Source organism: Pygocentrus nattereri, chromosome 12 (assembly GCF_015220715.1).
Source record: "Pygocentrus nattereri isolate fPygNat1 chromosome 12, fPygNat1.pri, whole genome shotgun sequence".
Classification (NCBI taxonomy): Eukaryota; Metazoa; Chordata; class Actinopteri; order Characiformes; family Serrasalmidae; genus Pygocentrus; species Pygocentrus nattereri.
In genome coordinates, this window is record NC_051222.1 from 26,387,889 (window position 1) to 26,399,659 (window position 11,771).

At 39.7% G+C, this 11,771-nt stretch overlaps 1 protein-coding gene across 4 annotated transcripts; it reads right to left on the minus strand.

The window, feature by feature from the left end:
- Positions 1 to 2,085: 2,085 nt before the first annotated feature.
- On the minus strand, positions 2,086 to 11,431 carry fgf8b (fibroblast growth factor 8 b). Of its 4 annotated transcripts, XM_037543233.1 has the most exons (5): positions 10,938 to 11,431; positions 10,815 to 10,851; positions 7,832 to 8,018; positions 2,842 to 2,948; positions 2,086 to 2,591 (listed from the first exon to the last, which is right to left on the minus strand). In XM_037543233.1, exons 1-5 carry the CDS (start codon positions 10,967 to 10,969, stop codon positions 2,316 to 2,318), a joined length of 639 nt encoding a protein of 212 aa, XP_037399130.1. In that variant the 5' UTR covers positions 10,970 to 11,431; the 3' UTR covers positions 2,086 to 2,315. The 4 variants fall into 4 exon arrangements, with proteins under 4 accessions (XP_037399130.1, XP_017567611.1, XP_017567608.1 ...); XM_017712122.2 differs by lacking the exons at positions 10,815 to 10,851; positions 10,938 to 11,431 and adding an exon at positions 8,627 to 8,656; XM_017712119.2 differs by lacking the exons at positions 10,815 to 10,851; positions 10,938 to 11,431 and adding an exon at positions 8,467 to 8,509.
- Between the last annotated feature and the right edge of the window lie 340 nt (positions 11,432 to 11,771).

Genomic DNA, 11,771 nt, shown 5'->3' on the forward strand with positions numbered 1-11,771 from the left:
TTTTGAGCATTGAACATTTTGGTGTAATTTACATTTTGCACAGCAGCCCAACTTGAAACGGGGTTGTAGATTATTCTGTCAGCCTAGTTCGCAAGCTTAAGACTACACAGCAGGGACTGGTCCCAAGTCAGTTCATGCATCAATACATGAGTCAGCACCTGAGTCTTGAGTATTTATTAGAGAAGTTTAGTTGTCTTGTTATTAGCTGCAGGCACTGCATTGTACAAAAGTAAACCCGTGAGATTTAATGCAGCTTCAAATAATGAGCTTTTCATTTTAGAAAATCTGCCAGTCTGAAGGAAAGAACTGAAGCTCTGCACGCAGTTTAAAGGAAAGAAGCTAAACAACTTGAAACAATTGGCAAGTCTGTAGTTTACATAGTACCAAAACCTTAAAGGGCCCACAGATTTTTTTTACTCAGTTTTTAGTGTTAGTGATTTATTTTCATTTGTTTTTATTTTTTCAGATCTTAAATTATTTATTTCATTATCATGGCCCAACGAACACTGTTTTCTTGAGATCTCGAGACATTTATGCCACTATCATGACCGACTAACGAATGTTATCTTGATAAAACAATGCCCATTATGTCGGTATAATGACACATCGTGCACAGGACACTTTCCCAATGAATGTCACAAGATTTCGAGAGGACAAATGAAAATAACTCATTATCACAGGAAAGAAAACATGGCCTAGTAGGGCTTCCGTAATACAGCAGGCGAGCTCACTAGTTAACTATTCCAGCTGAAATTTTAGTGAGTTATTAATTTTAATCTGTAATTTACGAAAGATTCAGATGGATTAGCTGGTATCTTCATCTTCAACAGCTAGTGTGATTGCTATCCATACTATTCAAACCGTTGCCAGCAAACAGTCCAACATTCCTTCAAAATTCAGCATTTACTGCACGAAGCACTTTGTTCTGATCATCAGACCATCAGGTTTTCCTATAGTGAAAGACTCAATATTTGAAGCCACACTATAGTAATGATTGTATGATAATAGCAAAACTGAAAGGCATGGTCACACATGTGAGGTTGGAAATGAAAGAGTTCATTCATTTACTGCACTTGCAGTCCTAATTTAATCCGTTTTGTTTACATTTTCATATTTAAAAAAATTCCGTGAGTTAAATCTCAAGTCATTCAAGAGTGAATCCACGTCAAGCAATGAGTCACTGACTCGAGTCCCCACCTCTGCTACACAACTAGAAAAAAAGAAAAAAACTAAACTGAAAATCTTTTAGCTAGACGAGGAAAGTATTCACAAAAGTTGTTCAAACTTCTAAAAAATATTCGTTTTGCATGGCAAAGTTTCAGCGGCTGACTGAGCTCACGGAGGCTAATCTTATCAAGGTGAAAGGGTTCCTATTGAACAGTCCACCTCCCCTTATACTGCGAACGATCACTCGTGTAAAATAGACGTGACTCGTAGTGGCGAGTCGAAATGAGCAACGGCGTGTTAAAATATGACTGAAACGGGAACCAATCTCACAACACACTCACACTTTGAGGGAAATTCAGAAAAGCTCCAAGAAATAAGTTAATTATTATCTATATTTGTTTAAACAAGGTGTGGCATTCACTATAAATGAAAAGGCATACTTTCAGAGGCATTTAATACACAATAACTCTACAATAAATATTTCCATCCTTTTTTAAATCTTCTGATAAAAATATATATATATATATATATTCAAATAGAACACTGAGAGGACACGGATGCATCTTTATAGGCTTCATGAATGAATCTGTAAAAGAGCACCAGAGAGGCTGTTGACTCATTATGATTATGAATATTTAAAAGAAGAGCTTGACCAAACATGCTAATGTGGCTAACAGCAAATGAAAGCTCATAGCCATCAGTTAGCATGACGATCTGCACAGTGCCAACTGCTGGTTGTTTGTTTTGATTTACTGTTAACACCATTAGCTTTTGTGACAGAACTATTCCTTTAAAAATAGCTGCCGTGTGTAACTGTAAGGGGTGTGTTGTACCACTGTGTTCCTGGAGATACAACTGCTCATTATGGTGCAGCCAATGGCTTCCTCTAATTGCATTAACACTGTAGTCACTTCAGTCTTTTCTGATTTCAGAACAGTTTTTATTGAGTCTCTTCAGTTTCTCAGGCTTGATCTGTAGACACTCAAAAAAAGTCCATGTCCTGCTTCTTGAGCTCTTCAGAAGTCTCTGCTCAGAATACGACAGAATTCCAGTTCCGTTTGATTGTTCAAGCTACAGGAGGACAGGACTGAGACTGAGAGGTCTTTTTAAGGAAGCGTCTCCTGGCTTAGCAGTTCTGCAGGCCGTCCTCAGTTAACGCCAGGTCGATGACTGTGTTTAGTCCTCTTGTTGAGCTGATAGGGAATGACGTCAAAAGGCTTGCGCTCAGTTAACAGGTGTCCCTTGGGCAGGCGTTTCATGAAGTGGGCCTCTCGATGGTGCTGCATGGTGCGTGTGGCCTTTTTGGGCCGGCCCTTGCGTGTGAAGGCCATGTACCAGCTTTTGTATTTGGCATTCTGGAGCGCCGTGTAGTTGTTCTCCAGGACAATCTCGGTGAAAATGCAGTCCCTGCCGTGACCCTTCCTCTGGATACAAAGACAGGGAAAATATTCAGAGTAGTTAGACATTTGTTATTTCCCTGTTTTGTGTTTGTTTTTTTTTTAAATCGGGAGTTGCAGTTTGATCCTGTTAAAAACATTTGGTCCAAGAACTGGAATGCAAGCCAGTTTCTGCAAGTTTTAAAGAAAGCAAATGCATAAAAATGTGTAAAATAAGTACTTTATTCATATAAAATCCTGCAATGAATCATGCAAAAAAGACAAAAATATGCCTCACCCGTCCAATCAGCTTTCCTTTCTTGTTCATGCAAATGTAAAAGCCTGTCTTGGCACCACGGATGCGAATCCGACTTCCAAATGTGTCCGTCTCCACAACCAGCTTGGCTGAAAATGTAAAAAATAAGAGTTTTGTTATTATTTTTTTCATTTTAAAGATCTGCATTGGTACATAATTATCAGATATAATTTAGGATTATAGAAATGAGTTAAAGATAGACAAAGGCAACTCATAACAGGGAAGCAGTATTTAAAATTCAGTGGATGAAATTAAAAGAAAGATATTTTAATTAAAAGAAATTGCTAGTCAGTCAATGCTACCCTTAATTCAACTGTATTAATGATTTTTTTAAACACAGCTACAGTAACATGCAAAAATCCTTTTATTGCACCCTTTATTTCATTACATTTCCAGTCCAAACGGCCATTGAGTGCAAGTTATTAATTCATTCACCATCAGCAAAAAGCAGAAACATACAATTAACAGGAAATTAGACAAAAACCTCCAACAACAAATATAATAAGAAACCCATCAATCTTTTTAAGATGTCTACTCTCTAGTTTTGCGCACCTACTGTGACTGCAGCTCCTCCGTGCTTCTAGACTTAAAACCAGTGAGTTACAGTTACAGTGTCCTCCCAACAAAAGCTGCTCCCAAAGGAGTCACACACATTATGTTCCCCTTTAAAGAGACACTAACATTCACACAAGTGACCTCGCAAATGTATTTCTCATGTGCATCTAAAACGATTAAAGGGGAGATTTCTAACGAGATTAGATATAAAACAGTCAAGGGAAAATAAGTGAAAAACCATCCAACCAATGCAACCAACGTCTAAGACTGAACTTTGGAGGAGTGGAAAAATATCCCTGTAAATTTCTTTAAAAACTGAAAACAGGACTCCTGAAATGAATGGAAGCTGTAATAAAGGCAAAGATTGACACTAAATACTGAAAAAATCTGATATTGTATTCAGTTGGCTTCAGTGTAATACTACTGTTAAATATAAAACCTCCATTTTTCAGTTTTTGACAATATTTGAAAATGCCTGTTGCCCTTTACGTTGTGTGTAAATTTCATGATGAATGGACCAAAAGAAACAGCCCAAAACGGCTCGGAAGGACGTCTGGTTCCACTGACGTTCATTAGAAGTGAAGTAGGTTTTTTCTTTCTCCTGTAAAGTTACTATTTTGGAGATGGTTTTTATCCGACAGCAGCAATATGTTTTCTGCTTTCTTCCTGTCACTGGAGAATAACTTATTCCATTTTGACAGGAAATTAAACAAAAGGAAGGATGGTCTCAGATTCTTGAACAGTACAGTTCTCACTTTGCAGCAGCCAAAACTCTGCAAATGTGGTGAACTGAGATATGAAACAACTTCACATTCAGCCTCAGTCTGCTACACAACTTGAAATGGTGATTTCACTCTTTTCAGTTCTTTGACCTGACGTCTGGGGCTCTTCAAGCGCCTGACAATTTCAGGTTTGGCAGCTGAAATTCTTCATCTCACGCCAAAAAGAGCATATGTGTGCTGTAGGTGAATTAACACAACAAGAGCAGTTCATAAACTCTGTGATGTGGACAAAAACGGAAAGAAAAAGCATGTCCAGCAGTGTGAAGGATACATAAACAGCTCCCTTATGTAGCATCAACATACAGCCTACATTTCTGTAACAAACTTCACAACCTAGTCATTTCAGGGTTCTGGATGTGAGCCCGGTTCGTGCCATATGTTGTTCATCATATTTTTTTCAGGGACCACTGGTTTTATACTCTGTTTGCTCTTTAACATTGTGATGTGATCACACAGACGTTTATTGGATTTATTAACAAGCTCATTTTAAGTTAATTCAAGTTCATCTTAAGCACTTTTCTCTTTCTCTTTTCCATTCTTCATCATAACATGCATCAAGCAGAGCCTACAAAACGTTTTGGGTGATTCCAAGCTTTCTTAACAACATCAATTGTAGATCATTTTCTCTTCTAACGCTCACGTCTAGAAAGTAAATGTTCAAGACTGAGTTTTTTAAATGAACATATTCATGGCCAACAACAATTCAGTATGATAAAAACGATGAGATTTTTAATAGGTGCACCCTGGATGAACATCTAAATGTCCCCATTTAGTATAAAAGTATTTCATACTTTTATTCACAATCAAATTAGGATTTAATACGTTTTTAAAGGGTAGCCCATGTGACCAAATATGACAAACTAAGTGATAAAAAATAGTACACTTTTAGTTTGATCAATTTTGAAAAATTCTTCAGATTTATGCTCAGGCATGTTCAGAGAACATATGGACCAAATGAACTACACCACTGCAGATATGGACATTAATATGTTAAGCTTTTAACCCTAATTTAATTGAAACACTATACACACAGATGTAGGCAAAGGTTTGAGCACCGCTGCTCAAATGACATGTTTTGTTGATTTAAGTAAAAATAAGTTACACATTCCCTGAACATTCCTGCACATTTTTGTACAAAGTTGCTGCTTATTTGCTGAATTTAATAAATAAAAAAGAAACAAACAAACAAAAAAAAAAAACATGTGGCTTGGGCAAAAGTTATATTTTATATTGTAGAGTTACGTTTTAATATAGATATTTTCCCAATATGTTAAAATTGTGCAGAAATATTTCAGCACATTCAGGACAGAACTTCTTTCCAATTAGAAAGTCAACAATTTGACCAGGGGTTTATAAACTTTTGCAAACAAAAGTAATTCTTTAACTTTGCTTTTATTCTTTTTCTTTAACGGTATAGGGTGGATGTAGTGTTTTCCTTCAACTGAGGTCAAATTCATTTAATAGTAATAATAATTTAATAATAATTTTATTTTTAAAATAAGAGTTTAATTTCAAACTGGTTGTTCAAGCTCAGTCATGTGCAGCAGTGTGGTTCTCTACGCTTTAGCTCAGAAAGGGAGATGATTTGCGGTAAAATGGTGACTTCACTCTCTTTATAAACTGACTCATGCTCATACATTGAGTTGTAAAGCAATGAAAAATCCTCATAAAATGACCCTCCAAAAGAAAAAAGAAAAAATAGGCAAAGTGGATGGACGGCACTGGTGGAAAGATGGCTAGACACTCCGAAATTCTTTGGTGACAGGAATTCACTCCCAGAGGACGGGATCCTAACCACTGTGTTTGACTTGGAGCAAAACCCCCTCGCTAAGTTGCCCTCAAAACAGGTGCCTTACAGCAGATTGCTATAAAAATCTGGTCTAGTTCAAATAAAAAATTCACCGACTTTCTTCACAACTTCGCCCTATTCACAACAAGTCTTTATGTGAATCACAGGCCCCTACTTCAACCCAATTTTCTGTGGCATTAACGTTTTCTGCGAATGTAATGAACTTCTGGAGTGACCAACCACATTTTGATCCACGTTATTGAGCCATTTCACGAGAGGGTGTGATTTTAAACAATCATGTCGAAGAATCAGGTTTTTATTCCTATAGTTTCAATTACATCTTACTTTTATCTTACTTTTTATCTTTTACTTTTTTTCCCCCCACCACATTAACCAGATTTGTTTTTTATGCCAAATAACACTGAGAACTACAACCCTATCACACTGAGCTCGTCAAGAGGAATGTGACCGGGAATGTTTCGGGCTAAACTGACCTCCACGTTCCTTGTTATCAAGGTTAGACCATTTTCTGATTTATTTCGTGTGACGACGTGGACATGTTAAGCTTAATGACCCCTTTAATGGCGAAAGCAGTACTTTATCAGTGTTGAATAAACACAAAGCAAAGTCATTTGCTATGTACCATATAAATATTATAAATGCTTGTATTCCAATATACTTTTTTCTGCTACAATAAGTTTTATAAACCTTGTTCATGATGAGCTGTGAACATATATACAGTCCTGTGCAACGGTCTTAGGCTCCTACGCACATTATTTAAACGTTTATCTCGGCAGGGAGTGCGTTTTTACTTTTAAAATACCATGGATTTCACAATATATGCAAATAAACAAAAACCAGTCAAATTTAATACACATTTTTTTAAAGGAGGTGATTTACTGTGAGCTAGTTTGTAGAGCAAAGTTTGGTTCCGGGCGTTTAATAAATCCATCAAGTGGATTTATTCAATTCCATCAGCAGCACTTCTGATTTAACTCAACATGGACAGGTTTGGAAAGGGTCAAATGAACACACTGTCCTACTGGCTGCATTATTCTTTATACTTGTTCTAATACGAGTGTATTCAAATGAACCCTTTTCTAAACCCCAAGTCTCATTTTCTCTGCTGCCTAAAACTTCACGTAAGCTCGGAAAAGACCGATCAGCAGATTTTACCTCTTGTGCATGTTAGTGAATGCTGCGGGATGAAATATCATTCCTCAAGGAGTCTGAGTATTGAGAAATGCAGAGGAGCAGGACAGTGTGACCCGATATATCTGATGAACAGGACTATCTGATGAAGCTGACAGGTATAATGCTGACTGACGGAGAAGACAGAGATAAGTAATTAGCAGGTTTACAGCGCAGAAGAGTGTGGACTCACTATTTGGTAGGCAAGATGTCATTTTTTGGTATTATGTATGTGTTTTTACTGCTCATGGCTGATTTTAAAGCGTTAATGACCCAATTCATGGCCATTACTACACTCAGTTTGAACCATTCCCAAGCCCTTTGTAAGGGGGTCTGGCTGTGAAGTGGTAGAGAAACGTGTGCCCCCACTATGCTGGCGTTCCTGAAGACCGTGTAGGGGCTCACAGGCTCGTCTCAGAGCTTCAAAATGGCCCAGTCATAACTCCACACCAGGACCACGAGGCTCTGTTATTAGACGGAGAGCAAACTCAGGAAGTGTGAGGAAGGCACGGCTAAGATGAGCGCTGATGTCTTTTCCAGACTTTCTCCAGAGAAATTCAGAACAATATAGATTACGTTTCAACGTATGTAGGTTAGGCTACTGGGACGGCCTGACGTCTCGGCGTGTGAGGCTTCCCCTCAGCGCGGCTCTTACCGTGTGCGTCCCCGTCCTCGCCATTAGCGACCACCCTCTTGTTCCCCAGGACCTGGACGTGTTTTCCACTCGTCCGGCTGTACAGCTGGTAAGTCCGCGTTAACCTCCGGCTCATCCTGTCAGACAGGCGACTGTGCTCCGTTACATGGTGCTTGAAATTGGGCACCGAGACGGACTGCATGGTGGTCTGAAAAGTGAATCATTTTGAAGACGTTAGAAAAATAAGGGACGTGAGAAAAACACAGAATAATTCATTAATCGGCAAAATGCTGACAATATATGGAAATGTGTCTGAAAAACAAACTAGTCCTACAAAAAAAAAAAGTAACTTGATTGCCTTAAAATTTAAAGTTTACTTAACTATTATTATACTACTTTATATACGACTTTACTATATTACTTTTACTATTTGAAATGTAATAAAATCAAAAAGGTAAATCGGCATGTTTACCGTACCACTGAGGTTAAAACATTGAATTTTATTTTATTTTTTTTATTTAGTTGGATTTATTAAATTGTTTATTTAGTTTTTCATGTATTTATTTATTGTTAGCCGTAATTCAATTTTTGGGTGCTTTAACTTCATGAAATAAAAGCTACATTTTTTTTTTCGTTTTATATAATAAAAGTCCCACAACGTCACACGCTTTCATGTTTCCAGTCATCTTGGGAACATTTGGTCCCCATAAAACGCTAAATACATGACATCCTCTCCAGATGAAGAGGTCCAATAAACGTCCATGTGCAGCACAAGCCTCGAGGCCTTTAGCCGAGCGCTGAAATGACGCTAATTACTCAAGTCAATTAGAGGTTCGGGAAATCAGCCAATCACAAGCGAGGAGAGACAGCCTATCGCGACGTCTCCCCGGAGGAGCGTCTTCGCTCGCCCCTCGGGAGATGTCAGGCCTCTGATAGGCTGCTTTACCGCCAATGATCTTCCACCTCCGTCTCTCTGCGCTGTTTCCCTTAACGGCCCTTTTTCTTCTCAGCGCAGCCGTGTGCGCGCGCCGTGTGTGCCCACATGTTATTACCATTACCTCCCGGCCACAGGGGGCTTACGTCTTTTCAAGATGTCTGACATTTTGCCAAAGACTCTGTAATGATGAGTGAGCGGTTATAATACATTCACTGGACTCAACAACACAACACAAACGAAGTAACACACGCAGAGTGAATAGCTGCGTGAGCAAAGCCTGGAAGGCCCTCTGTCCTGTGTAAGGCTGGAATGAAGGCTTTGACCCCAGCAGTGTTCTCTGATTAGTTCAGGCCAATTCATGGTCAATAACTACGTCCAGTAAAAGCACAAAATGCCATAAAGCTCGTTCTGAACGGTTTGAAGTCTCACACTAGATGAACGTCTAACAGTGCTTACATGTTGTTGTTACATGTAATTTTCAAACTTTTATTCGCAATAAATTTTGTTAACAATGATTAGTAATGTGAACAAAATATTAAATCTCTCTCCCTCTCACACACACACACACACACACACACACAGCAGAGTGTGATATAGTGCAGGGCTGTCTATGAAGACATTTGTTTTTGCCCACCAGGTTACCCTCCACAACCCTTACATGAAGACACAACACATTATTATATTATATTTACATTATTAAATTCTTGATTTTACTTATTTCTGAAGTATTTCAGCAGCAAAATATAGTGTGCTGTTAAAAAATCAGTTTTTATTAAACTCTACCTTCTACAGACTACAAAAGGTTTGGGCACCCTGATAGAGTTTGTAGACATATCGAAACATCTCGGTCACTCCTCAGTCCGTACAGTCTGTTTTGAAATCAGCGGGCCTCGTTTATCAACCGTTCTCGAGAAGGAGTTTTTTAAAACCCTCTGACACAGTTTACAAGGCGATTCTGACGCTCCCCAATGCTTTTTTACTTGGGATTTGTTCTCGGGTAGGAACAGAATCTACACTCACGCAAGAGCACAGCTCACAAAGACCCGTTTAAGAACACGCCGTGAATCTGGCGTAGACTTTCTCTTGGGACCTATCTCAGGAACAAATCTAGGGAGATTTTGGTGAATGGGACCCAGTGTTTTTTTGTGATGTCGCTAATCCACAATGTCAGAAACAATCCAATTTGCATGTATTCATTTAGCTGCAGTTCAGCCCTGAGCATTTGCGCTGAAGTTATAAGGTGGGTTTCAGCCCGGGCTGCTTTTTAAAAGAGGCTCAATACACAGCAGCCAATCAGAACAGTGATCATTTACGTGTATCCCTCCTTAAGGCAAGGGAAAAATAAAATACAGCAAACCACAAAAATTAGTTTGGTGTTCAGGTAAGCTCAGAGAACATACAGGCCAAAGTACATTCACAGGAGAGCAACTCTAAAGCAGCCGCACACGAGCCTAAGGTCACCATGCCCAGTGCCGAGTATCAGCTGGAGGGGAGTATTCCGCTGTGGAGCTGTGGAACTGGGTTCTCTGGAGAGATGGACCTCCATCCAGTACCTTTGGGATGAGCTGGAGTGTTTCACCACTAATCATTCATCAGTACCAGACCTCACTAATGCACTTGTGGTTGAATACAATCAAATCCTCAACCGAATAAGTGCCTATTAATGAACAAAGTCTCTTGATTTCAGAAGAGATGTTGAAAACAGATGAACGTTTGGACCTACACACGATTTACTCCTGGTTCTTTAAGGGTTCTTTAGTAAAGAGAATGGGAATTCTGTTTAGAACCATGAGTTCTAGAACTATTTCATGCTTAGTTTTTGCACGGTGAAATGGTTCTTCAGCTTGGTGGAGAACGTGTGGTAAATGGCTCTATATGAAGTTTGACATCGTCGTAACAACAGAACCCTTTTCAAAAGGAACCATCAGTCTGAAGAACCGGTTTATCATGCAAAGAACCAGTTAAGCATGACATGGATCTGTGTAGAGCTTACTAAAGAACCCTTAAAGAACCATGTTTTTGGGTGTGATGCATGCTGCGGTTTGGCTGCTGGTTTGCATGGCTTACCTGAGTGTAAAAGAGCAGCGTCATTAATTGGAGCAACCTGCAAAAAAGGGGGGCGGTAGTTAATAAGGGGGGGTCTAACAGTTATATGAATTGGTGAATGATAGGCTATCTAGATGTACTTACAGGTAACCCAGTCTAGAAGATTTCAGCTTCATTTTGAAGTTCTGCGGTCTGCTGAAGTTCCCTCTGGTCCAAGTCCTTCATGGGTTCCGCTGTTCCTGAGAAAGGCGCCGGTTCGGGATGTCAGCTACGGTCCTTCTGTCCCAGTCTGACAGTCCATCTGGGGGTCCCTGCGTCTCTCCACGCCGCGTCTCTGATCATCCATTAAAACACATTTGACCACGTTTTACCCCCAAAGCGGATGCTTCGCCATCCGCGTTCACGAAGAACTTAAAACCAGACCACCTGCGACGAGGGTCCGGCATCCAGCGGCGCGCGGGCATTTATGCTGAGCGTTTGGCAGCCTGTGCACTCTGTCCACCTTCTTTATTTACCCCCATCACACATGTAATATATCCTCGCGAAGCCAGTTCAGTCACGCTGAAACGAAAACGCCGCCCCAAGTTCAGAGGAAGGTCCGCGTGCAGCGTCCGAGACGGATGCCTCAAGTCTGACTGTCCATCAGAGAGACTCCAATGTCAAAGCCACTTTTTCACGTGTTCTCTTTCCAGAGTCCCGACCACCCTCCTTCTCCTCCCCTCGGCGCTTACATCCCACCTTCACAAAAACAGAAAAAGCCCATTGGCCCACAGGACAGCAGGGTTTTTAAAACATTTACTCATTTCCAAGCTGAACATGTGACAAATTGGACCAAAGAAAGATTTTCTGGCAGCAATTTCTCCATTAATAGGACTTTTTAATTGTACACTGTTTTCTCCACAGCCTGTAGTTCAGCTCATATGTGCTGGTTTGCTACATTATGAACATCATGTAAAGATGTTCAACTCTAGCTACACT

What these genes read in the sequence shown, in the direction of transcription:
- fgf8b (XM_037543233.1), bottom strand. Translation starts at nt 10,969, where the DNA reads ATGAAGCTGAAATCTTCTAGACTGGGTTACCT. An exon ending in TCTTCTAGACTGGGTTACCT is followed by an intron (nt 10,852 to 10,937) that starts GTAAGTACATCT and finishes CCTTTTTTGCAG; the next exon opens with GTTGCTCCAATTAATGACGC. An exon ending in CGCTGCTCTTTTACACTCAG is followed by an intron (nt 8,019 to 10,814) that starts GTAAGCCATGCA and finishes TTCACTTTTCAG; the next exon opens with ACCACCATGCAGTCCGTCTC.